The sequence below is a fragment of the Pelodiscus sinensis genome, chromosome 1 (assembly GCF_049634645.1).
Source record: "Pelodiscus sinensis isolate JC-2024 chromosome 1, ASM4963464v1, whole genome shotgun sequence".
NCBI lineage: Eukaryota > Metazoa > Chordata > Testudines > Trionychidae > Pelodiscus > Pelodiscus sinensis.
Genome location: NC_134711.1, coordinates 310,593,539 through 310,621,222, shown reverse-complemented (window position 1 = coordinate 310,621,222; position 27,684 = coordinate 310,593,539). Strand labels below are relative to the sequence as shown.

The 27,684-nt window shown below is 43.1% G+C and overlaps 2 protein-coding genes across 4 annotated transcripts in view; both read left to right on the top strand.

Moving 5' to 3' along the window:
- The first annotated feature begins 895 nt into the window (after positions 1 to 895).
- Positions 896 to 18,042, top strand: HIKESHI (heat shock protein nuclear import factor hikeshi). 2 transcript variants are annotated; one of them, XM_075919402.1, is made up of 6 exons: positions 923 to 1,052; positions 1,933 to 2,040; positions 2,285 to 2,522; positions 7,790 to 7,941; positions 16,757 to 16,875; positions 17,775 to 18,042. In XM_075919402.1, exons 3-6 carry the CDS (start codon positions 2,372 to 2,374, stop codon positions 17,827 to 17,829), a joined length of 477 nt encoding a protein of 158 aa, XP_075775517.1. In that variant the 5' UTR covers positions 923 to 1,052; positions 1,933 to 2,040; positions 2,285 to 2,371; the 3' UTR covers positions 17,830 to 18,042. The 2 variants fall into 2 exon arrangements, with proteins under 2 accessions (XP_075775516.1, XP_075775517.1); XM_075919401.1 differs by lacking the exon at positions 1,933 to 2,040 and having other exon boundaries at positions 896 to 1,052.
- A 153-nt stretch (positions 18,043 to 18,195) lies between these two features.
- CCDC81 (coiled-coil domain containing 81) overlaps positions 18,196 to 27,684 on the top strand; it is a 44,026-nt gene continuing 34,537 nt past the window's right edge. The window contains exons 1-3 of one of the 2 annotated variants that reach the window (XM_006118366.4): positions 18,196 to 24,505; positions 25,513 to 25,574; positions 26,019 to 26,175. In XM_006118366.4, coding sequence (XP_006118428.2) covers positions 24,427 to 24,505; positions 25,513 to 25,574; positions 26,019 to 26,175 — 298 coding nt within the window. In that variant the 5' untranslated portion in view covers positions 18,196 to 24,426. The remainder of the gene's footprint in view (positions 24,506 to 25,512; positions 25,575 to 26,018; positions 26,176 to 27,684) is intronic. The other variant, XM_025182256.2, reaches the window with a different exon arrangement.

Below are 27,684 nucleotides of genomic sequence, written 5' to 3'. Positions count from 1 at the left end.
CTCTTCCGCAAAAAAGCTCTGATCGTGAAAATGACGATCGGGGCTTTTTTCCGGAAAAACGCGTCTACATTGGCCACAGACGCTTTTCCCGAAAAAGTGCTTTTCCGGAAAAACATCCTGCCAATGTAGACGCACTTTTTCTGGAAATACTTAACAGAAAACTGTTCCATTTTAAGCATTTCCAGAAAAGGGTGTCAGTGTAGACGTAGCCGACCTGTTTTATGCAAGAGTTCTTGTGCAAAAGGTCTTCCACTAGAGTGCATCTACACTTCGACGTGCTTTTGCGCAAGAGCATCCATGACAGCGTGGACGCTCTCTTGTGCAAGAAAGCTCTGATGTCTATTTTAGCCAGAGGGCTTTCTTGCACAAGAAACCCCTGTTGCTCATCTATACTGCCGCCTTGTGGAAGAGCTCTTGCACACGAGGGCTTATTCCTTGTGTGGAGAGGAATAACTCTTGCGCAAGAAGCCCTGTTTCTGACGCTTTACTGTAAATTTACTTGTGCAAGAATGCACATGCAGTGTAGATGCTCTGCAAGTATTGGTGCAAGAACAGCTGTTCTTGCCCAAAAAGCCTGCACTGTCTATGATAGCCTAGGACTCTTGTTTTTCCCTGAAGGATTCGTGGCAGGGCTCTCAGCCGCAGAAATCTATGGCCTCGTACCGAAGCGCTAATTTATATCCCACAAACGCCCAGACTGACAGTATCCCAGCATGCATTGCGCCAGAACGAAGGAAACGGCTGTGATGGGACAGACTACACATCCCAGCATGCATTTTCCTACCCACTCGCAGCGTAGCCTGGGACTACAGGTCCCGGGACGACTCTCCGAAGGCGCGGTGCATATTGGGAAGTGTAGGCCGCGTGACTAACATCGACGAATCCCGCCCCTCCCCCGGAAGTAGACCCGTAACTAGGGGTTCACAGGGGCTGTTTCCGGCGGGATTAGGCATTATGTAGGCTGTGGAGTGGCCGGCTGCTTCGCGAAGCTTCTGCGGCTGTAGGGCTCTGCAGCTGCCGCCATGTTCGGCTGTTTGGTGGCGGGGAGGCTGGTGAGCAGCGCTTCCCGGAGAGAGGGGCCTTGGCGGGCTGGGCGGGGCCTCTGGAGAGACAGGCGTGGGGGCGGGGCCTATGAAGGGCGGTGTGGCTGGAGGCGGGGTCCCTGCGGGTAGATTCGTACCCTTCTGCGGGGTCGCTCGGCCTGGGAGACCCCTGAGGCCGCAGGCTTCCGTCGGCGGGGCGGGGTTCAGGGGAAGCGAGCTCGGGAGGCTCTATGGGGAGGGGGCGGGTTGGGGGCCAGGCATGGGGAAGGGTTGTCGGGGGAGGGTTCTGAGGAGTGGGGGGCGGTGTGGGGGTGGGTGCTTGAGGGACGTGTGGGCTCAGCCTATGGAGGCGTGTCTCTTGGTGCGGGGTGTTTATATCTGGTGATAGCAGTGGTGGTGAGGAAGTTTGGAAAGGGTCGTCCTGTGGCAGGCAGATTGCAGGCTGGGATGGCTCTCGCTTATCTCCCGTCCTTGCTTCTTGGGAGCAGCTCCCAAGGAAATGTGTTCGGAGTCTTCTTCCCTCACTCTCCAGATGTGCCAGTTCTATGCAGACCCCGTGCCAGTGTGCCTTCCTTCCCCTCGTAAAGGGTGGTACCCAAATTTTATTGACTGAGGGGTGTGTAATGTCATTTTGCCAGTAGATTGCTCTAAGTGGCAGCAGACTACAATCCTGTTTGGTAATATAGATGTTTGGGTATCTGTGAGGTGGCTGGTCCAAGCGTGTTGTGTTGTGGCTTATTCTGAGTAGGAACGATCTATATCAAGAAGCATGTACTGATGTGTCATGTACATGGACTCGGTAATAAGGACAAGGGTGGCTCTATGCCCTAACATTTAGCTAGCCTTGAACTAAATGTATAAAGCCATATCTTATTTCTTATTTAAACAGGTTTCCATGATTAGGGTTCTGCTAGCCATGTGGTCGACAACCACTACTTAATAGACTTGGCGGCTTCTTCTGCACCACATTTTACCACTATCCACATGGGGAACCAAGGTACTCTGATACTACCGCCCTATGTGTGCTATAGAGCCTGTATAGCTAGAACAAGGACTCTGAATCCTTTTAGCAGCCTATTGCACAGTTCCCATGTGTTGTGTTTGCTTCTTTGTCTGTTTACAAACTAAAACTGGCATGTGCCTCATTTCCTCTTCTTTCAAACACTAAATGGATTTCTGAAAACAGGGCTCACATGGTAAAAACTAAAATTTCTAAACTAAAACTTGATTTTATATTCTAGGTGCAAGCAGTGGCACAACAGGTGGCCCAGGATAAGTTTGTATTTGATTTACCTGACTATGAAAACATCAACCATGTTGTGGTCTTTATGCTGGGAACTATCCCATTTCCAGAGGGCATGGGAGGATCTGTCTACTTCTGCTATCCTGACCAGAGTGGGATGGCAGTGTGGCAACTCCTGGGGTTTGTCACCAATGAGAAACCGAGTGCCATCTTCAAAATTTCTGGTTTAAAATCTGGTAAGAGCAGTGAAATATAACAGTTAAATAATAAAGCAGACTAAAAATCCACTTGATTGTCTGTCTCAAATGAGTATATGCAGTAAGATAGTGGAACATATTGTCTCGCTATTTATTAAAAAAATTGTCCTGTGAAGCACCTAGGAACCCTATTACTAAATCTCACTGTGCACAGTAAACTTGTGAAACTTGTAGCCAGGGGATGTTGTGAAGGCCAGCATTACAATTGGTTCAAAAAAAAAAGAATGAGGTAGGTTTGTGGAGGAACAGTCCTTCACTAGTTGTTACCGTAGATGGTCAGGGATGTGGTAGAGATGTTAAAATGCACTTAGGTAAATATGTAGCTGCTGAAAATTTCAGCGGTTACACATTTACATGCAGGGGGGAGGCAGCTGTATCAGAGGTAGCAGCACAAGGGGGCCTCAGGAGCCAATGCTTGGGGAGCCAGCTTGAAAGCCTGTTCCCCCATGAGCACTGGCTCCTGCCCTCCCCTGCCCTGTGCTTTGCCTCTGATACAGTATGTGGGGAGAGGTGTCGCCGTGAGAGTTGGTACAAAGCTGGCAGCAGTGTAGGGAAGTGGAGTGGGGCTTGCATGTAACTGTGAAGGTTAACTTAGCTACTTGATAGATTTCAAAATGTAAGTAGGGAGTCATTGAACAGGTGTGTATCAAAGGGGTCCCATAAGGATTAGGGTTTTGATAATCAGATAATTGAATAGTTGATGGAATTTCCATCAGCTACTCGATTAGTCAATAAGGGGGAGGGGCACTTGCTATCCCTTCAGTGCCTTTGCCTTTTAAATGTAGTAAGCAATCCCCATTTGCTCCAGGTCCTGACTGCCGCACTTCTACCTTTAAACTATAGTAAGAGCCCTGCAGCTTATAGTAGAATTCACTTTGGTGGGATGTCAGAGTAGTGATTTATTCTAATTAAATAGCTATTTCTTTGTGAACTCTAGCCTTTAATGCAGAGGTGGGCAAAATAAGGCCCATCGTATGAATCTGGCCCACCAGATCACTGCATCTGGCCTGTCATTGGCCCATGGCTCAGTGGGAGCCACATCCACTCGAAGCAGCTTGGCTCTGGAATCCATGTCCTTTCAGCATGCCACACACCCTGGGAGCTTTGCAAACTGTGCTGGGAGCCAGAGGCAATCTTGCAGCTCCCATTGGCCAGTTTCCTTGTAATGCAGGCAGGATGGGGAGGTCTCTCCTACTTCCAGGGGCACATGGCATGCAGAGATCACATAACCCCTACAGCCAGCCTCTTTGAGTGGGGATGCGGCAGTCAGGAAGCCTGCCTGAGGGTCCCACCTGGCTTCTGGCTGGGAGATGCCGAAGTACCCCAACCATCTGTCCCCTCTCTTGCACTCCTGCCCCAAACCCTCTGCACTCCCTATCCTGCACCAATACTTTTTCTCAGACCCTGCACCCTAATCCCTGTCCCATGTCACAACCTCCTCATGCCCTAGGTCAAAACCCAAATCCTTGTACCCCCTCCTACACTTCTACTGCACTCCTCCCCAGGTCACAACCCCCTCCTTCACCAAAACTTGACCCTCCAGCCCCACATCTCCTTCTGCACCCCAGTCCTCTTCCCCACGCTCCCTTCTGCCCAAACTGCCATCCCAAACCCCAGACTCCTCAACTAATATGGAAGAGTGCGACCCTTGACCTCTTAGCAAACTCTTGGAGTGGCCCTCCATTCAAAATTATTGCCCATCCCTGCTTTAATGCATAAGGCTGCAATTCTGTCTCAGAGGTTGTAGAAATCAGATTCCTTGACTTCTGCAGCTTCAAGAAACCAGAGGTGAAATCAGGTACAGAATAGTGCAAATCTATAATGTTTTGCTTTTTTTCCAGAGTTAGTTCATGACAGTCTTTACCCGTGAGCAGTGTACATGTGTACATCCACTTTATAGTTTGCAAAACAGTCAGTGATTTGTTCACTTTATAGCAGGAAAAGTACTGAAGAGCACAACTTTAGGAATAATGTTCTTAACAGCAAGATCACTGCTATTCTGTGTCTCCGATGAGGAGACTTAACTTTAATTTGGTCATAAGAAGTTATAGTGGGCTATGGTTCTGGACTGACTAATATGGCTGCCGCATTCTGGGCTCCGTAAAGGTTTAGGAAGTTAATACAATGAAAAGCAATAATTACGATGGAAAGACTTTTGCAATGCTGGCAGTGTTCCAAAGCAGGTAATAAACAGTCAAAACTATAGACAAGAGATAAGGAGACAAAGCTGGACAAGGATGACTTAACCATTTCTGGCCTCTGACTGAGGTAGGTCTTAAGAATGTTGGTCCTGAAATCAACTAGTGTTAGAGAATTAAAGATACAACAAAGATAGCAACTGAGAGCTCTACCAAAAAGCAGTAAGAACCAGCTGCTATTTTTCATTAGCTGCATAGGTTGAACCTCTGTAGTTTGGGAGTCTCTGGTCCAGTGCCATGGATGCTGCTGGACTAGAGAGCCCTGGAGGCTGGGGGTGGAGCAGGGCAGCTGAGCCTGCATGGCACTAGAACCTGCAGTTGGCAGGGGGCTGGAGATTGTGGGGCTGTCGGAGCCCACATGGCTGCAAGAGGTCTCAGGCCAAAAGAGCCCGAAGCCTGTGGAGCTGCTGGGGCTTGCAGGGCTCAGGAGAGGAGCCCAGCAGGGAAGATGGCACCCTTCTCCACTCCCTGATCCTCCCTGGTCCAGCAAACTCCCTTATCTGGGACCTGGACAATGGAGATCCAACCTGTAATACATAGAAAATTTAGAGAGTGGCATCTATAGGGATCACATTCTTTTTCTTCTTCAGTCTAAGTGGCAGTTCATGAAAATTGATTGAAAAATGCGGTTTTATTACTTGTGAGATCTGTTGTGTGTATTTAGTCATGTCTGTTCACTTTGAGTAAAATGTGTTTACTACTCTTAGTGCTGTAGAACCAAATCTGGCAGAGCAAGTTGGAATCTTAATTTTTATAGAATCATAGAACTTAAAGGGACTTCTAAAGGTCATCGCATCCAGTCCTCTGCATTCATGACAGGACCAAGCACTATATAGACCATCCTTGGCAGGTGTTTTCTAACCTGCACTTAAATATCTCCAATGATGCAGATTTCACAAACTTAGTAGGCAATTTATTCCAAATGCTTAACCACCTTGACAATTAGAAAGCTTTTCCTAATGTCCAACCTAAGCAGTCCTTGCTGTAATTTAAATGTACTGCTGCTGGTCCCATCATTAGAGTTTAGAGAGAATAATTACAACCTTTTAGATACTGGAAAGCTGTTACAATGTTCCCTCTTGGTCTTCTCTTTTCCAGACTAAACCAATTCAATTCTTTCAGTTTTTCCTCATAGATGATGTTTTCTAGAATTTAAGTCATGTTTGTTCTTTGGATTTTCTCCAGTTTGTCCACATCTTTCCTGAAATAAGGCACCCAGAACTAGATACAGTACTCCAGTTGAGGCCTAATCAGTGTGCAGTAGAGCAGAAGAATTACTTCTAATGACTTGCTCACAACACTGCTGCTGATGTATTCCAGAATGATGGTGGTTTTTTTTTCTTTTTTGTCAGCAGTGTTACACTGTTGACTCATTAGTTTGTGGTCCACTAGGACTCCTAGATTCCTTTCTGTTGTTGTTCTTCCTAGGCAATTGCTTCCCATTTTGTATGTGAGGGAGAACCAATCCATTACAAAGTGGAGAACTTTGCCTTTTTCCCTGTTAAATTTCATCCTTAGACCATTTCTCCAGTTGAGATTATTTTGAATTGAATTATAATCCTGTTCTCCAAAGTACTTGCAAGCCCTTCCAGGTTGGCATCACCAGCGAACATCATAAGCATTCTTAGTTGGGATTGGTCCTGCCTAGGGCAGGGGGCTGGACTTGATGACCTTCTGAGGTCTCTTCCAGCTCTATCATTCTATGATTCTCTCTGTGACATTATGTAAATAGTTGAAGATATTGAACAGAACCAGTCCCACAACTGATCCCTGCAGAACCCCACTCATTATGCCCTTCCAGCATGTCTGTGAAGCACTGAACCATTTTCTTGAACATCAGTACAATTATTAACAAAGTTTCTGTTGCAGAATCTTTATTGATTAAACCAGTCACAAAACCAAACCTTGACTTGGGGTCTATTGTTGAGTTTGCAAGGCTTGCAGTTATACTGTTCCTTCTTGTAAACTGGGGGCAGGAGGTGGTACCTGTTGTGGCAGTTGAGAGAAACAGTACCCCCAGAAGTCCATACTCAACTAGAATGACACTTTAATTTTGTGTCTTTATGGCACTGAGCACAAGTTATCATTTTGGGGATTGATCTGTATTGGGATTCTTGGGGATGGGATGGGAGAGGAGAGGAAGTAGCGTCAAAGTAATGACATTATCTATGGTATAGAATGCAGGACAAATCTCACTGAGAGGGCCAAGAGAACCCTTCATCTAATCTAACAATACAAGTTCTAGCTGATCTTTTAACCGAGGGGTGGGCAATAAGTTTTGATGGGGGCACAATTCCAAGATTTTGGTAAGTGGTCAAAGGCTACACTTTTCTGTGGAAGGAGTGCAGCGTCTAGGAGGGAAGTTGGGGGCAGATGGGAGCTCAGGTTAAGGAACTGGGGTAAAGGTGGGGATGTAGAGTCTGAGGGAGTCTTTGTGAAAGACAGGTTTGTGATCTGGGGCAGATATTTGGGATACGGGAAGGGATGTGGGTGCAGGACAGGATTCTGGCTTGGGGGAGGATTGTAGGAAGGAGTACAGGATCTGGGAGGGAGCTGTGACCTGAGGAAGGGGGGAAGCAGAGTTTTTTTTGTGGTTAACTGGGGTAGGAGGAAGTGGTGACCTGGGTTAGGTAGTTGAGGTGTTGTACTGGAAAAGTCAGTAATACCAAGCAGTTCAAATGCTTCTGAATCTTATATACAAACATATAACTCAACTGGCTCAATGGAGTGATTAGTTTTCTTAGGGGATTTTAGAAACTGATTAATTCTTCCTTATAAAACTCCTTCCCTTTAAGGTTCTGTTAGGGATTGTCTCTCTGTTTTTTTATTAGCAAGATTAAAGGTACTTCTGTATTTTAAAATTATCCATTGTATTTTTTCACACAATTAGTATGAGCAGTACACCATTGTTTTCCATGATTTTGTATGTAAAGATGTCTACTTGGCAAGTAACAAGACACCTCACTCATAAGAAATTTTACTGACTTAACATGGTAGTTGTCCTCATGCCAAGTCTGACATTTGTACTGCTTGTGCTATTTCTTTCAGGGAAAGGCAGCCAACACCCCTTTGGAGCAATGAACATCCCCCAGACACCATCTGTAGCCCAGATTGGGATCTCAGTGGAATTGCTAGAAAATTTGGCTCAGCAGACCCCGGTAGCAAGTGCTGCTGTATCATCAGTAGACTCATTCACTCAGGTAATTTAAAAGCATTGTTTCCATCAGGTTTTCGCTCTTGGTGTAAGAGCCCATTAAGAATCAAGCTCTCTGTCAAGGCAGGTGTGAAAAATTACCGCAAGTAATTCCAAAACTATAGCCACCAATTATATGTCGTCAAGCTAATCTTGGTCTGGTAGTTTATTTATTCAAATAAGATTTTTCCTTAGGAAAATATAAAAATTGTGCATTTTTTACCATTGCAGTATTCTACATACTTAAGTGGAATGCTGGTATATTTCCATCCTCAGTCAAATAGTTCTATGTTCATGACGTATAACTCAAGTAAAGTTACCATACTTTAAAAGGCTCTTTTAGGTCTTTCCAGCACAGGAACAGAAACTGAGGTTTTGGTGCTGTAGAAAGATAGATCAAGTAGGATTCTAAAGTTCCCCCAACAGTTAGGAGCCTAAAATACTTAGGAGTCTAGACTTGGGGGATGGGAAACACTTGGGGTGGAATATTAGCTCAAATGGTAAGGTAGTCTTCTTTCAGAGTAACAGTTAAGTGCATCTGCACTTCTGTCCCCTTCATAGTGTCTTCAGCTGCCCCTGCTGTAGGCCTCCTCCCTTTACCAATTTCACTGTAATTCCTCCACTTTTACACTAACACTGAGCTACAGTACTGTGTGTCAATTATGCTTACCCTGACTGAGTTTGGACACCTGCTGTTCTTCCCTTAGGAGTTGGAGCAGTTGTGTACAGTGATCAAATACCTTTCTTAAAACAAAACTTTTGTTTAGTAGTATGCACAAAGCTGTGTGAGTGTGAGAGAGACTGACTGACTGACTAAATGTATCTCTAGTATTAGGCCAGGTCTGCATGTCGGACCAATATCATAACTGTCTCTTGGGGTATGAAAAATCCACATGATGGCATATATTATGTTGGTAGATGTGCAGGAGAATGTACCAGTGACAGTATGGCTGATTCAAGTTTGACACAATCAACTCTGGATTAAACAAAGACTGTGAATGGCTTGCTAACTACAAAAGCAGCTTCTGCTCTCTTGGAATTCACACCTCCAGATCAGCTGCTAGAAGTGGGCCTCATCCTCCTTGATTGGATCCACCTCGTCATCTCCAGCCTGATCCTGGCCTGCATATTTATACCTGCCTCTGGAAATTTCCACTACATGCATCTAACGAAGTGGGTCTTTGCCCACGAAAGCTTATGCTCCTACACTTCAGTTAGTCTATAGGTGCCACAGGACTCCTCATCGCTCTTCCATTGCCAGCACCATATTGCCTTTGGGAATTTTGCTGGCATAACTGTCTTCAGGGGGGTATTTTTTCACTCTCCTGACTAATGTAACTGTCCATAGTATAAGCGGCAAGGAGTCCTGTGGCACCTTATAGACTAACCGAAGTGTTGGAGCGTAAGTTTTCGTGGGCAAAGACCCACTTCGTCAGATGTATACATCTGACGAAGTGGGTCTTTGCCCACGAAAACTTACGCTCCAACACTTCGGTTAGTCTATAAGGTGCCACAGGACTCCTCGCCGCTTTTGCAGATTCAGACTAACACGGCTACCCCTCTGATACTTGTCCATAGTATGTTTTAGTGTAAATCAATCCTCAGTCTGGTTCCCCTGAACACCCACTCTTCTGAGGAAAGGGTCCCTTTTAAGCCCCCTTTTTTGTTCTCCTGTGTTCCCAAACTTTGACTCTCATGTTGAAAGCTAATCCTGTAGCACTGCAGGACAATGAACCAGTGATTCTGGCATTGTCCTTTAACAGCTCAAGTGTTTGCTGAGGAATGGCTTATCTTGAGCCATTTTCTTTCCTGACTGTTGTTCCAGACACTTTTGTTTGGTCTTAAGCCAATGTAGTCCTATAATGAATATTCCAATAACCAGGCCAACACACTCTGAAGAAACTTACTGTTGATCCAAGATTGTGCTGCATGTTGAAGCTCAGGGCTGCTACTTGGGGAACAGTGGGAATGGCCAAAGCTGTTGGCCTGCTTGAGGCAGATATTGTGATATCACTATCAGCAGGCTTGTGTGGCAGCCTTAGCTAGCTGGATCCTCCTGCTTCTTGCTGGTGTGATATGTTCTTCATAGCTTTGGTACTGGTGAAGAGAGTCTGATATGTCCCATGCTGCTCTCTGTTTTGCTTCATGCTCAACTGGATACATATTCCCTTTGCCTTAACCATAATTTCTTCGTGCTCCAGCATCTGAGTGGTACCTCTGGCCCGTTTTCTCCTCCCAGTCTTGAGTCAGTAGAAAGGAACCTTTGAATCTTCACTCTGCCACCCATTGTCTTGTCTTGGGGAAACAGCTCTCCATACTTAGGACTACTATATTTTGGGCCTAGAATTAAGCAATGTCTCATCTCTTGAGACTCCTCTAATGGGGAAGTAAATGGATTTTTGATGTTCATGTGGGTAATTGAGGAGAGAAAGGGGAGGAGTGTACAGAACCACAGGAAATTATGCTAATTGCAGCTGCTTGGGACAGACCCTGTTTTGGCTTCAGCCAGACAATAAATTGTTGCTTCAGTTCTACAGAAACTTTTCAGGCATTTATGATCAACTGCACTGAAGTTAATATCTGTGATGTGATGGGAACAATGACTCCCTAGCACTTTAAAAAGCCTAACACATTAGCTGTGTTAATGACTGCTGATTTCAGGCTGCCATCACAACTAGCCGTGGAGGTATGATGAACTTCAGAATGATTTTCAAGTGAGGAAAAACTTAGAAAATGAATGTTCCTGTAGCACCTTAGAGGCTAACCAAAAATATAGATAGTATAATAAATTTTTGTGGGCATAACCCACTTCTTCAGATGACAAATATGGAACAAGGAGTCCAGGGGTCCAAATATATAGCAGAAAAGGAGGGGGGAAACCCAGAAAACTGTCTATTAAATTGTACATGCTAAATGAAGCTAATAGAGTGAGCTGTAAGTACCTGATAGTTAACTTTTGATGTCATTTGGGTTTTGAATATAACAGCCCATCCAAGACATGTTTTTGGAGTTCATTGGGTATGATGTTCATCTGTTTGCACTTGAATAGGAAGATGATGTCTATTTGGATCTGTGCAAGTTTCCTTGTCTCTTGCTCCACATTTGTCATCTGAAGAAATGGGTTGTACTCACGAAAGCACATGATACTATGTGTATATTTTGGCTAGTCTCGAAAGTGCTACAGGACCATTCATTGTTTAAGATGTTTTTTTTTTTTTTTAAACTTACAGACTAACATGGCTACCCGTCAGACTTTCAAGTGAGGAGTACTCAACAGGCACAACTAGTGCACCTAAACAAATTCTCTTAAGTAAATATGAAAAACTTAAACAACAAACTCAGTACAGTGTTTGAGTCCTTGACCAGTTGTGCCTGAGAAGGACAGTCACTTGACTTCTGTAAGTACCTCTTGGAGTCCATCATGAAGCCTCAATCAGACCCAGGCTGGGGACTGCTCCACATCTCTCCCCCTGCCGCAGTCCATCGGAATGAGTCTGGTAGCACTTCAACGACGAACAAAATATGTAGATGGTATCATGAGCTTTCATGGGCACAGCCACTTTGGGCTGTGTCCGTGAAAGCTTATGATACCATCTACATATTTTGTTAGTCTGTAACAGGAGAAACTTAAACAACAAGTAGTCTGGTAGCACTTTAAAGACTAATTCGGCTACCCCACTGAAGCTTAAGTAAATATTTTAAGCATGCATGGGGAGGGAGAATAGAAATATAGAATGATTTCTGAACAATATTTCTCTGAAGCATCAGTTCTTCCATTACTGCCTGTTGTACCACTAAGAAAATGTGCCTTGTGAGATAATTGCCAAAGAAACTAATGTCTTCTATTCTTAACAAACTACCAAAAAAGAACAGCCATACGGGGTCAGACCAAAAACTCTCTAGCCCAGTAATATGTCTTTCTGATAGTGGACAACTCACAGTAGTTACAGTTATGGGAGAGGCATTTGATATCTGAAAATTACTTTTTACAAGTCTGTTCCAAGCTTAATTAATATATTTTTATGTTTTATTTTGCACTACAAAGTTTTGTCAGCATAGCTGTGTTAGCTAGAAGTGTGGGGTGGAAAAAAAAATCCACTCTTGCTGGCCAACACAACAATGCTAACAGCTGTCTTCCCCATGCAGATCCATGTTGATGGAAGAGTATTTCTGTTGGCTTAGTGTTGTTCAGGGAGGTGTTTTTAACTATGCTGTTGGAACTCCTGTCAGTTCTTGCTGTATATCCACAAGGTGGCTCTGCTGCCACACCTATACGGTACTGGCAAAGATTCATACTGTTTCTCAAGAATATGGTTACTCCAAAGCTAGAGATTATGACTAGAGATAATTGCTGGTTAAGGACCAGTTTGCGTAAGGAACAGTTGCAACTGGCCTGTATTAAAAAAAGAGTAATATGACTGCTGCTTGTTCCATTTTATGTTGAATCTTCTTTTATATCAAACTAAAAATTAAATGGAATTATCTTGCATTGAATTTGGATTTTTCTTCAAGTGATAGTCTCTGTTTTATTCCACTGTTGATTACTCAGGCACTCTACGTACCCCGAGTCAGAAAATTTGAAAATACTGTCCATTGGTCCATGCACGGACCCTGGCTTGTCTCATGCGTCTGACTGAGGTGATAGAGATCAAGGTAGACTGACCACCTTCTGAGTCCCTGCTCACCTCAACATGGTCAGAGTCAGAATCTTTACTGTCCTTCGTTCTTACATAATTTCTGAAGAACACTTTTATTTTAGCTGTAAATAGTTTGTAGATTTAGAAATTTTAATAACTTTTAATAGTTTTGATAATTTTAGAATTAGATTAGGCTGTGAGGAGTCCCTCCCCTGTATTGCATTCTCCCCCATGTCCCATTTGGATACCACACTATGTCCTGAGCTTCAAACTCTGTGCCTTCTGCCTGCAATCCTCCTTTTCAGTCAGTGATGACCATCAGTTCAGCCTCTGCTGTCTGGAAGAGGCCCAAACTCAGTACAGTGTTTGAGTCCTTGACCAGCCGTGCCTGAGAAGGACGGGCACTTGACTTCTGTAAGTAACTCTTCGAGTCCATCATGAAGCTTCAATCAGACCTCGGCTGGGGACTGCTCCACACCTCTTCCCCTGCCTCAATCCATGGGAATGAGTCAGCAAGGCATGAACCTCCTGCTGCAAAGTATGACTTTTGTGCTAGAAGATCCACTCCACAGTGGAGCCTAGTCAGTAGATTGGGAACCATGAGACTAAGTCTTCATCTAAATCCATTCTAGAGATATATATTGTGTGTATGAAAAATCCACCAGCTTATGGCCGGATACCATCATTGTCCCCACCACCGATGGCATGGTGGCTTCAGCGATATCCCACCCATGTCACTCCATTTGCAAGACAAAACCTTTGTTGCCTTTAGGCATGGCTATAGTTAGTTTACTCCCTAAGTTGCCATTCTCTGAACCTCACACTGAAAGTTCCCACGAAGAGATCTCCTTGCTATGCTTAGGGGCCCTTTTTCTCCCCTCCTTCCTAGACAAATAATATTATTATAGATGCAGCTAAGTTGGGGAGCCCATGTGGGCTGCACTGGTAACATCTCGAGAGTACAGAATATACTCTAGGGTCTTGGAATTATGGGTGATATGGAAGGCATGTGAGTCCTTCCTTGCATCAACTCTATGTATGTCCTCAGACAACACTAGAGTGGTTTTTTACATCAACAAACAAGGGGAGCAAGATCTGCCTCTCTGTGAAGCAGTCAGTCTCTGGAAATAGGGTGATCTGACTGCTGATGCATTATCTGCAGCCTCCCGTCTAGGGATGCAGAACTTGATTGCAGACACTTTCTGATTGACCACAAGTGAGAACTTTACAACATGGAGCTTCATGACATTTTTACATGATGGCAAACCCCAACCAGGGATCTGTTCTCTTTCTGGGCAACCAGATGTGCCACGTGTTGCTCCAGTGGAGCCCTAGCTTAATGTTCCCAGGGTGACCTTTTTCTTTTTTCCCTAGTCATATCAGTTTAACTATGCCTTCCTTTCTCTACTGCTTCTGCCATGAATACTACATACAATTTGCCAGGATGTGGTGCCAGTCCTCCTGGTTGCCCCTTTTTGGCCCAGACACTTTGGTTCCCCAACCTCCTATTCCTGTCATCTCATCATCTGACTAGTTTCCCAATCTTCCCATAGCTTCTGACCAGGTGCAATGGCAGGATCAGGCACCCCAATCCACTACTGCTTCACCTCAGGGTGTTTATCAGACCTTGAATTGGAGTGCTCCTTGGCCTTATGAGACATCCTTTTTAATAGCAGAAAGGACGCATCTAGGAAATGTTGCCAATCTAATTGGAAATGCTTCTTATCCTGGACACAGCAGAGAGCATACAAAGAAGAGCACAGGCTCCACTTAAATATTTGAGGAGCCTTGGCCTTTTACCTGCAGAGTACAAAGTTATTCAGAAAGTCACTGAGGCTATTTGTCACTGTAGCAGAGAGAGTCAGAGGTTATGCTGTCTTCATCCAGAGAATTTCCAATTGGCTATCTGTTTGCATTCTGCTCTGTCAGCTCTCAAACCTCCCTCCGTCCCTGAGCGCTCCAGCCATGACTGTTGCATCTCTTCAGGAGGTACCCCTCTGTGGTGGGGCGCTCCTTCCTGTCTCCTCTGGCAGACAGGGAGGAATCCCAAGTCCACAAACCCAGATACCGACTATCCCTCTAGAACCTGGCTCACGGGCCCAAGTCCATGAGTACAGTCTCTGTATAGTCCTTTAAGGCAAGGCCCTCCAGCCAGAGTCCACAAACACAGTCTCAGTGCCCTTTAAGGCAAGGCCTGCACTGGCAGAACAGGGTGATAGAGGGCCCCATCCCTGGTAGGGGGGACCCGGGCCCACCCTACTCCACCGGGTCCCAGCCCAGGGCCAATGAGTGACAGGACGGCATGCCACTCCCTTTCGAAAGAGCACTTTCGGGGAAAAAAGGCTGAACCGCGCTGAGGTTCCCGGGGCAGAAGAGGCGGCTCCCGCTCCTGCACTGGGCCACTTCCTACCTGGTCCGCTGGAGCTACTTCCCATGTACTTGTCAGGTTTGCTGTCCTCCCTGGGATGACGTCTCCTTAGTGGGCAGCCTCTGTGATGCCCCCAACTCGCCTCGGCATCTCCGCTGACTACTTCTGGGGTCTCGGGTCGCTACTGGTCAGGATCTTCCTTCATAGGTCCTTCTCCAGCTGTCAGCCCAAGACTGAGCCCTTCCCCAGGCTTTTATAGTTGAGGTGCAGCCTGGGCATGCTCGGTAGGGCTGTGGGGGAAGGGCCTCGGCAGCCAGGTAACCCTGGCTGGTCCTGTGGATTCAATGCGGGGCTGCCTCGCCCCATCACATTTGTAAAGCCACCACATGGAGCTCCATCCAACTTTTTGCATAGTGTTACTTTCTGGTATAAGATTCAGTTACTGAGGTTTCATTTGGGATGGCAATTTCCCACTCAATTCTACCATCTTCATTTGTTCACCTCTTCTTACTTAGGTACTGCTTGTCAAACACCCTGGCTATGTCTAGACTGCAAGCCTCTTTCGAAAAAGGCTTTTTCGAAAGATACATTCGAAAAAGCTTCTTTAGAAAAAGAGCATCTAGACTACAATCAGTACTTCTGAAAAAGCAAGCTGCTTTTTCGAAAGAGCACCCAGGTAGTCTGGATGCTCTCTTTCGAAAAAGCACAGTTTGCATTACATAGCGCCTTTTTTCGAAAGAGCACTTTCAGGGGGAAAAAGGGCGTTATTCCTCGTGAAATGAGGAGTACCGCCGTCAAAAGAAAAGCCGCATTCTTTCGATTTAATTTTGAAAGAATGCAGCTGTAGTCTAGATGCAGGTGAAGTTTTTTCGAAAAAAGGCTACTTTTTTCGAAAAAATCCTGCAGTCTAGAGACAGCCCCTGAGTGGAATACTATAGGGACCATCACTCAAAGAAGGGGAAGTTACTTACCTGCAATGGAGATTCTTTGAGAAGTGTGTTCCCTATATGTTTTCCATTAGCCCTCCTCTTTTCCCTCTACTTTGGATCTTATCTGATTTGTGGTGGTGAAGGATGTGAAGTAGCAGTTGGTCTATCCCACCCTTTGTCTCCTTGGTCAGAATCATAAGGCCAGCCAGGATGCATGCACAAACCAAAAACTGCTACTTTCAAGTTCTCCAACTCTGGGCTCAGGGTGCATATACAGAACCCATAGTGAAATACAAATAAAGACTACACATCTTAAGGAACCTACAGTTAGAGGTAAGTAACCTCTTCTTACATGGAATTATCTCTAAGTGAACAATACAGAAAACGAGATCCTTGTAGGCAAAATCATCATCAACAGGTACTATTGATAGGCTGCCACTAATTTGCTAGTGTAGTTTGTAGAACAACGCCCAAGTCTTCTCACTACATCATCCATTACTCCCACACGATTTTACAAATTTTGTTTATCTTGAGGTTGTTTAAGGATTTTCTTCAGAAATTTGCTCCAGGAAACTAAGCCTTTGAAAAGAAACAACAAATGAATAAAAGTCAAAATATTTAGTTTCTAAGATACATTCTCTTGGAATAGGCCGTGTTTGAGGGTAGAGGTGGGAGCTAGTAATGCTACATCCTCTCCTTTTCCAACATAGACTTCCTTTTCACTTAACCTCTCTGCTTTCCTTTCCCCCATGTGTAAAAGAGACTTAATCCACCCAACATGAGGCTTGAAGATTAGCTAATTATTGGAATAGTACTTTAAAAATGAAAACCATGATCAAAGTTGTAAATATGGATTTGATTTACAATATGTTTTTTTTTGTATTTCAGTTCACCCAGAAGATGCTGGATAGCTTCTATAACTTTGCCTCATCATTTGCAGTTACTCAGGCACAGATGACACCAAATCCCTCTGAAGCTTTCATCCCTGCAAATGTTGTTCTGAAATGGTAAAGGAAAAATACCTCAAGTAATAATCTTATTTCTAGGCTCCAGAATTGTGAATTTCATAGCACTGAATTCACTTTCATGGCATTCAGTAGCTTTACTTTGAAGCTATGTAACTAAAAGTTCTTCTGTTGATTTAGCTACTCTAGAGTAGTTCCTTGTATTCTGTTCTATGTAGCCTCTGTAAATACTAAACTTGGATAATTAAAATGCTGTACTTTTCTCATTGTTTGCTACTAGACAGTTTAGTCGCTACCTGCAGTTTGTGGCTGATTCCAGAAGCCGCCTTTGCTCTTTATAATTGTACTAACTATGGGAAAGCAGAACATATGCTGTCTGTTCCTGAGCTACAGTGTCTGTTAAGTTATCAGGAGTGATGCATATGTGTTAGTCTTCAGTTACATAATCAGATACAATATTTTCCACATGATCAAGAGCCTCATTTATAGTACAGGATGGACTCAGAGGACAGAAATAAGGATAAATGGGCAACCTTAAACTGGCATTTTCTAACTTTTGCATGCTGGACTGTGCAACCTGAATACTGTTAATGTAGTTTAGTATATAATTCATGACATGTTTGGTTTATTAAGTTTTAATTAGCTACACTGTAAAGGTAATGATATAATGGAATATACATCTCTATCTCAGAGTGCCTGAAGCATGACTGGGAAAGCAGGGCTTGAGAGAACCATCCAGGGGGAAGATGTATTCAAGGAGTTTTCTGCGTGTGCGTGTGCAGCGGCAGGGGAGAGATATGTAAACCTTGCCTCTGTACAGATTACTTAATCTGTCATCTAGACTAGCTCTTTAGCAATGGCTAGGAAAATGGAAAGCCAAAAATCTTGAGTTGCATTATTGAGAAGCCATATTAATTGTGACAAACTTTTGTCTCTTCTAGGTATGAGAACTTCCAAAGACGACTGGCCCAGAATCCTTTCTTTTGGAAAACATAAATTTGAATCAGGTCTTTTGAAGTGTTCTCCAACTATATAGTCATGTCTTCGTTACAGTTAATCACCCCACTAAAGAAAATTGGTGGCGCAATCCAAGTCCGAGCAGACTACGTTGATTTTATAGTACCATTGAAACTTATTTAAAATTAAAAACTGAAAACTGCTCATCTTTGTGTTTTAAGCTTAAAAAATAAACTTCAAAAAATCAATGTATATTTACATCTTTAAAAGTGTTCTTATGTACTTGTATTAGTTTGTCCCATTGTTAAAATGGCTGTACATCAACCATATTTGTACAAATTATATGAAGTATTGCAGTTTTCTGTTTCATTGTAGAGAAACCAAATTGAACTCTTATCTTAACCTCAGGAGATGCTTCCAAGCAAAATCACATTTTTACATTACTAATATCTTTGAATTAGATGTGAGACATGATCACTTCTTATATTTTACTCAGCATTAATAGTCTAAGAGCCAGATCCCCAGCTGGTATAAACTGGCATAACTTTATTTTCTCCCTTTCTTCTAAGTCCTTGAAGGGCTTGATTCCAAAGAGTATGTGTTTTCTTCCAGCTGTGGGAGTGGATGGGAAGAACAAGACTTTAGGCATTTATTTTCTCCACTGCAATCTATAATTTAAAATGGCCATCACAGGTTCATTCCTAGGCCCAAATAAGTATTCTTTAATGTTATCAAAGGGCTTGTCTTGTCAGTAGGGCTACGTCTACACTGGCATGAATTTCCGAAAATGCTTTTAACGGAAAAGTTTTCCGTTAAAAGCATTTTCGGAAAAGTGCGCCTAGATTGGCAGGATGCTTTTCTGCAAAAGCACTTCTTGCGGAAAAGCGTCCGTGGCCAATCTAATCGCAGTTTTCCGCAGAAAAGCCCCGATTGCCTTTTTCACGATCGGGGCTTTTTTGCGGAAAACAGTACTATGCTGTTTACACTGACCCTTTTGTGCAAAAGTCTTTCAGAAAAAGACTTTTGCCCAAACGGGAGCAGCATAGTTTTTCCGGAAAAGCACTGATGATTTTACATGAGATTGTCAGTGCTTTTCCGGAAATTCAAGTGGCCAGTGTAGACAGCTGGCAAGTTTTTCCGGAAAAGCAGATGATTTTCCGGAAAAACTTGCCAGTCTAGAGACAGCCTAGGTGAAAGAAGAAGGAAGGTTTGGGTAGCAGAGACTATTTATGGTGGAGACTCTTGATGGGTAACTACTTAGCCTGAGCAGTTTACTTCTTGTTTGCATCATGATGCACAATCTAATCTTCTATGGAGGGGGGAAAAAATGGAACTCTGAATAGTATGAATTAGACTTTCTCACTAGCAGATAGTGGGGTAGCATCAATATCTTACAATAATAGTTTAAACTAAGGGCTTTCATAAATGGTTTAAAGCAAGCGTAAGAGATAATCATAAACAGTCAGTAATAGTCTTGAGATGACCTTGCTCTACATGAATCTGCCCTGACAACCAGCTAACATCTGTTTGATGTTCTAGTGTCCTTTGTACTTTGCTCTGATTCTATTCCAAAGAAGCACAAGGACACCCTTCTGTTGTTTCTGGTAATCTTTTCACTCTCTCTTGTATTCCTAGTCTTGGGGATTTGAACTAAATCAGTGCCTTTTCATAGCCTTTGGCTAGAGGGAATGGTTTCTTAACATCTGTTTCATGCTTAATGTCTCAGTACAGTTCCAGTTGTTGCAAACTATATTCTCTGATCCTAAAAGTGGTTGTAAAGGGGAATTTGCCTGTTATTAAACCTCTTCTAGACAGATGGCAGTATTATAGCTAAATTATACATTGCTCTCAAATTATCTAACTTCTCTCACCTATATTTTTATGCTAGAAACAGTCTACCCAGTTTGCTTTCATTTGAAACTATGGACTGAATTCAGTCTCACATGATCTGGTTTGACTTGAAAATACTTTATTCTTCTGATTTCTGCACATTTTTCTAACTTTTAGTTTCTTTTCCATTCCTCCAAATAAAACTCAAACTTTAATGGAAGTCAGCAAGCCAGGGCCCTAAACTATTTGTGGTCATATTTCACTTTTCCTTAATCTCTGAAGTATGTAGTGCAGCTGGAACATGGTAATATCTAGTCCTCTAGCTATGAGGCAGGGAAGTGTCGCAGATGGAAAGATGGGCTAGAAATCAGTAAGTTACCTCATAGGTTGGGTACTGCATACTTTGTGCCTAAAAACAAAACACATTTTGGGATTTTAAAGTTCAGTTTAAGATTGTTTGACGTCTAGTCATAGAAAACAAGACAAAGGGAGACAGTGACTCATGTCAGAGAAGGAGGATAGTCAAGTGATTAGACTAGAGCATGAACCTGGAATTTGGATCACATGGGTTAACTCCCTACTCTTGTAGACTTTCTAGTGACCCTGGGAAAGTCACTTATTGTGTGTACCCCAGCTATAAAATGAGGCTAGTAGCCTTTGCCTTCCTCACATGAGTGTTGAGACTAACACCTGAAAGATTGTGAAATACTTTTTTAAGAGGACATCTACTTAGAACTTTCTGAAGATTGTTGTGCTCAGGGTTTTACAAATGCAAGATTGGGGGACTGCTTCAAGCCTACTAGGGGAAGTGACTAGTCTTTTCATTGTCCAAGGTCACAGTAATGCAGAAAGTAAACCGCATAAATGGCAGAGATTAGCAGTCTATTATAGGAGTGAGTAAAAGGTTTTGTGGCCTGCAATGTGCCAGAGGTTAGATTGGATCAGAGCTACTCAACACATAGGCCGCTTGTGGCCCAAGGCCCATTTATTTGCAGCCTGCGGTGCAGTTTGGGTACATGTGGCCCGCAGGTGGAAGCCAAAACAAAAAAATAGTAGTCAATATAATGGTCTTCTGTTGATATGTTTTAGTTAAATTCCTGGACTGTCATTACTCATTAAAAGTGCTGTCATATGGTTGGAAATCAGGTAAGTATTGCATTTTATTAATATCAGCAGAACTGACTTAGAGGCCTGCGTGTTATGTAATCTTTCCTTAAACTATGTATTCATGCCTGTCAGTGTGAAGGAAGCTATTTGCATATATTTGCATGAATGTGCAACCACGCTTAAGTTGTGGCCCTTAGCATGTGCTATGAGTGTTATTGTGGCCCCCAGAGCTTCCAAAGTTGAGTAGCCCTGCGCTAGATGATCATGATGGTCCCTTTCTGATCTTAGAGTCCATAAGCTTTATTGGTATTATAAAAGAAAACTAGATTTTAAAACTAATTTTAAAGCTCTTATAATAGAGTTAAGGAAACATGTCTGTTAAGTGGGCAATGTTCCTTTTAATTCCTAAAGTGTAACTAGCTGTTCCTCCACCTTAGTATTTGTGATTTTATGTATACCTATTACAGGTGGCAATGCCACAAGGAAAAGGAGAGTTATAAATAAAGGTCAATCTAAGGGTTTGTTTAAAAAAAAAAAAAAAACAACACACTCACTCTACTTCTTAAAGGATCTGTCCCTTTAAGGTGAATGCAATTAAATTGGTATATTCAGGGAAGGGAAAACAGTTACACCATTCCCAGGCAACTTTCATATCCATAAAACTGTCCATACTACAGGTTAAAGGGACAGCTGGTTTGCTAGAAAATCACATTCCTGTTAGTTAAATAAAAACAAAACAAAAAAACCTGTTTAGATCAGGCTCTAGTCCAGTCTCTATACAAAGAACAGCATGTAAGTGAGACGCAAAGAGAGGCTCTGCTCAAGTCATTGTACTTTGCTGGCATAGCATTGTCAATAGAGGATGGGATCCTTGCTAAACATAGCTCTGCCAGCAGAACTACATAGAATAGAGGGAATTATACTAGCAACATTACACTTTTGAGAGTATAGCTTATTTTGCTATACCCACTACGGCTATGTGTACTGGGAAGGTTTGATGATGAAGGTGCTATCGACATGCAAAAGTCCCCAAAAGTGAAAAACAATCAAACCGGGTTTTCTCTCTCCTGTTATTGACATTTCATAGCCATATTGTTAGAAAAAACTATTTGTTCCACAGATAGAACAAAGCAATGTGGGTAAGCTTTCCACAGTGCAGTGTTGTGGGAAAGCAGAGTTGATCCCTGTGAGTCTTTGGGATTCCCTTGTAGCTTTGTGAGCTCTCCTTGTGAAGGAATGCCAAATAAGCACAGCAGTCTCCCCAGCCCTGCCCCTGCAGCAGTAGTCTGTCTGCTGCTGTGTTCCTAGCAGGACAGAATGGGAACATCTGAATGATGTGTTCTTTGTTCCCCAAAATGAGCAGCATACTCAGCTGTCAGATACTGCTCAGAGCATTGAAAGGGGAGGAGTGCATGCCTGCAGGACAGCAGAGATCACAAAACACTGAGCAGAGCCATCACGCCAGGCATTGTGGGATACTGGGGGAAGTCAGTTCTCTGAACTAAACAAACAGCAGAGTCCACACTGGCTCTTTGTTGATGATAAAGGGTGGGGAAAAAAAGTCTTTGTTGGGTGTTTTTTCTGACAAGTGTCGCATTGCAGTGTGAACACTCTTACTGTTTTGTCACCAAAAGGCAGTTTTTGGAGACAAAACATGCCACTGTAAACAAGGTCTAAGAGTACTTTTACTGGCAAGGTGCTCCTATTGTGGACCCAGCCTTGATCTCCATATTTCATCTAATGTGCCGAACAATGATACATAACCAATACATCGTAAGCCATTCAGCATGTGGGTTTAAAGATAAACAACGTGCTTGGTTATTTTGTATGTAATCTATAGACTATCATACATGTCCCAACAGAGGGTCTGCATCATTTTCCCCAATTGACAGTTGATGAACCACATGGAGAGAGTAAAGTCTACCAGAGATGAAGCAATGCACCTCTGGGCATAAGCTTTTGAGGGTAAAAACTGGTTGTCAGATGCATAAAGTGAAAGTCACAGAGACTGGGATATGTACTAGCATATCAAAGAAGAGAGCTGTTTTAACAAGTGTAGAACAGTGTTAGGATTGATAGCCCAAGAGAGTCAACTGTGGCCATCCAATACATTAGGGCTACTTCTACACTGCAGGCTTTTTGAGCAAGAACAACTGTTTTTGGGCAAAAACTTGTGGAGCGTCTACACTGCACGCACGTTCTTGCACAAGTAAATTTACAGTAAGGCATCGGAACAGAGGGCTTCTTGCACAAGTGTTATTCTTCTCCCCACGAGGAATAAGCCTTCTTGCACAAGAGCTCTTGTGCAAGAAGGCAGTGTGGAAGATCAACAGGGGTTTCTTGCACAAGAAACCCTGATGGCTAAAATGGCCACCAGAGCATTCTTGCGCAAGAGAGCGTCCACACTGCCATGGACACTCTTGTGTAAAAGCATCTGGCAGTGTGGACATGCTCTTGCATAAGACCTTTTGCACAAAACAGTTCTTGCGCAAGAAGCCTGCAGTGTAGACATAGCCTAAATGTATTTACATATGTTACAGCCGGTCTCCGACTTACGAACGAGTTACATACCAAACACTAGGTTGTAACTCAATCTGTTCGTAAGTTGGATTGCATTCACATACATATGGCCGTGCTGTTCGTAGTTCGTGTTCTGGCTGTATAGGAGGTTGGTTGTAAATACGAATGGTTGTAAGTCGATGCATTCGTAACTTGGGGACCAGCTGTATTTGGGGGCTCTATAGATCACAGTGTATTCAGCAGTTCTAGAAATTCCTGAGATAAAACTGTCCTGTGGCTATTATATGGCTGCAATGAGGTCTAATGTGTATTTAAACAAAAGAAAATGTGCACATACGTTAAATCCTCACGCCCAATACAAACCTGTATGCAAACTCCACAATGAAATACTAGTTATGCAAACTGTATGCTGCTAAGGCTCTACCGTTCAACTCTGTCTTTCATTCTAAATTGATTTTGATCACTATATAAAAATTCCTAAACCATTCATGCAGTATAGAGCATATACAGATATTTTAAACAGCAGCATTTTGTATTAAGCGGTTTCAGGAATTAAAAACTTTGGCACTCGTGTGCAGTTGCATTTGAAAGAGGATTCATGTTGGCTTTACTGTTTAGTCTTTTTATTCTCATCAAGCTGAAAGTAGATTAACTTCACAAAGGAAAATTTTGCCCTTAAGCCACTAAGGACTTGTGGCCATTTGCAGGGTTAGAACTTAATAAAAGAGCAAATACAAATAAACCCTTCCTGCCTGGACATGACAGGGCTGACACTTGCACTGCGACACACACACCTAGGATCATCTCCGCCGGCAGCCTGGGGCAGCAGCTCTGGCAGGCACTGACTGGTGTGCGGGGCTCTAGACTTCCTATTATGACGTCATCCCTAGCAACCGTGAGCCTCTCTCGCGTCCTGGATACGGCTCCTCCTCCCCTCACCGGTGCCTCCCCCATTGATCCCTGGTCCCAGCAGCTGGCTTTTTTGCCCTCTCCTTCCTTCAGAGTCTCGGAGGAGGGAGCAGGGGATGGGGGAGAGGCTAGGAGGGCAGTGTGCTCAAGGAGAGGGAAAGTGAGGGGTGAGGTGGGCAGGAAGGAAGGAAAGTGACAGCCTCCTGGAAGAGGAAAAGCAACATTAGTCTCTATGCTTTCTGCTTCTTCACCTTGGTGGGGGTTGTAAAAATGTTGGACAATATCCATGCTGCAATCCTCGAATCGGGCAAGAGTGTGTTCCCGACGCTCCCAAAGCTCACAGCAGACGGTAAGGCCTTCCCAACCCCCAGAGTCTGACTCCTATGACTTTCACTGGGAAGACTCTTACATACAGCAGCGTGTGTACACCAGAGCTCTTTTGTGTGTTAGGTGCATGTCATGGATGCCCATCCATCCTGCCACTCACCCGACAGCGCTACATGCCATAGGCACAGGCATGGCAGCCTGGGTGTCTGGGTTCTATTCCTGAGTCTGCCATTGACTTCCTGCATGACCTTTGTACAGAAGCCTGGATCTCCGTTTCCTCATCTGTAAAAATGGGAGAAATACTAGTCTCATAAGAGGGGGGATTGTCCAACTTAACTCATTTTAGTTAAGTGTTTGGAGCGCTAGAAGAGTAGAGTGTGTGGCTAACATATAGCTTAAACAAAAACATGGTGTATGAAATATAAGAGCATTGTTGATTGCAGTTGTTCCTCTGAGACTCAGAAGGGCTAGTCCAGACCTCTCAGAAGATTTTGCTTGGAAATTCTTTTGACAAGTTTCCCTAGTGACTGGGTTTAAAGTTTGTTTTTGAAAGGAAGAGGGGTATTTGTTTTAATGAAAGAGTTAAGCTTCCTGTGGTGTTTTGCTGTGCTATCTCTAGATTGCCTGAAACAAAAGGCCTTCGTATTGTTCCATATTAAAAATCTGAGCAAAACTAATTTTTGAACTCTGACCACTCCTACTTTTATGTGTCAGGATGCAGGAACTCCTCGTTGAAATCATTTAGAATTTATAGAAAAATCTGTTTCACCCCCAGACTCTTACTGAGGGTTTTAGAAAGAACTGAGATCCAAATAAGGTTTAAAGTGGACCTTGGCTGAAATCTTAACTATGGAGCAAGAACCATTGCCCTGTAGTGTATATATAAGGTATGCAGGATGCTTGTGATTACAGTGAGATCCTGAAGTGCTATTAGTAAGAAAAGAAGGCTTCTATTTGCCATGGAGTGTGATGAACTTCTGTGCTTGTCATCTAGAGATCATCGCATATTATGTTTCATTTGCATTTTAGAAGTCTTTAGTATTTGGGCCAACGTGTCTGAATTTGTGGAAAGGCAGCTCTCTATGAACAAGGTAGGATTCCGCACATCTTATTCCACCTCTTAAACTTAAATGTTTCCAAATGATTCTGATGCATGCCCATGCCACTAAAACCTGTTATGCATGCCTCCTCCTAAAGCCAGAGTCATGCAAGAGGCAAACCAAATTAAAGGTACGTTGTAGTCCACAAAGGTGCCACAGACTTCTCTTACCTTGTTAACTGGGTTAGTTAGCATAGTGTATCATAGTCAAATTAGTTAAAAAAATCCCAAAGTAGATCTATATGTAAGGAAGCTTAACACTTTTTTGATGTTTCCAGAGAACTCTAAGAACTGTCCATCCCTCTCCCCTGCCCAGGAAAACATAAGTTGTGGGTGGAAAGGACATGCTCTGTGATAAATTATGAATTGATCGTGATTATATCAAATCAAAATGTTTCTCCTTCTGCTTGAATATTTATTATTGCTTGTGTTTCAGGGTGTTCAAATACCAGGGCTTGGAACATTCTCCTTTTTAAGACAAAAATTAGATGTCGGCAACAATAAATTTATCCTTATGCAACGACCTGTGTTTCTTCTGTCCGAGAAACTAGCACAGACTCATGGACTCAAAATTGCCAAAATACACACTCCTGGTAAGAAGTTTGATTATGGAATTTTCTTTTCCTTGCAACATATTTGTACTGTGCTATAAAATATCTGACAAGATTAATAGCTAAGCATCCAAACGTGACATATATATAAAATTCCTTCAAAAGGAACAACTGATAATAACATAGGCTTTGTTGATAAGACACCAACAAGAGGGAATTTCTTTACAAGACACCATCACTTTTACATTTATATCCTATGCAAGGTTAGAATGTTTCTACTTTTACCTTCTGACCGTGTAATACCACTTAGGAAGGAACAATCAGTTTCACACATACAGAATGAGAAGCGACTGGGAAGGAGTACGGCAGAAAGGAATCTAGGGGTTATAGTGGACCACAAGCTGAATATGAGTCAGCAGTGTGATGCTGTTGCAAAAAAAGCAAACATGATTCTGGGAAGCATTAACAGGTGTGTTGTGAGCAAGACACAAGAAGTCATTCTTCCGCTCTACTCTGCGCTGGCTAGGCCTCAGTTGGAGTATTGTGTCCAGTTCTGGGCACCACATTTCAAGAAAGATGTGGAGAAATTAGAGAGGATCCAGAGAAGAGCAACACGAATGATTAAAGGTCTAGAGAACATGACCTATGAAGGAAGGCTGAAAGAATTGGGTTTGTTTAGTTTAGAAGAGAGAAGATTGAGGGGGGACATGATAGCCGTTTTCAGGTATCTAAAAGGGTGTCATGAGGAGGGAGAAAACATGTTCATCTTGGCCTCTGAGGATAGAACAAGAAGCAATGGGCTTAAACTGCAGCAAGGGAGGTTTAGGTTGGACATTAGGAAAAAGTTCCTAACTGTCAAGGTGGTCAAACACTTGAATAAATTGCCCAGGGAGGTTGTAGAATCTCCATCTCTGGAGATATTTATGAGTAGATTAGATAAATGTCTATCAGGGATGGTCTAAACAGTACTTGGTCCTGCCATGAGGGCTGGGGACTGAACTCGATGACCTCTTGAGGTCCCTTCCAGTCCTAGTATTCTATGATTCTATGATCCATAGAGCTTTTATAGTAGCTGCAATATATTTTAATAAACTTTATTACCATTGAAGTTCTGTATACATCTTGCGCAATATTTCAGCCCTACAAATTTAAAGCTTTGTATCAGGTTTTACACATGCACAATTCCTAGTCAAAAGTGGCCTGCAACAGTTTTTTAATTTTATTTTAGTGGCACACACCTTAATAATTGACTGTCGGCTCTGCTTAAGATAGACATGAACAAACAATATGAAGCACTTATACAGCTACTGAACAGAGTAGTTTCACTTCAGTACCACCATGGTTTCACAGAGTGGGGAGCAATGGTTTTGATTATGTCCCTTGAGCAGCAACCATGAGGCTGTGTGGGGAAAAAAAATCTTTTTCTGAATTTGAGTCTCAGTCTGGTGCCCCCTGGTGACAGACTACTGGTACAGAAGACAGAGAAATTGCTAGGGCACTGTACTATTGAAGGCAAGAGTGCTAAGAACTGGCCAGCATACCATTTTGTAC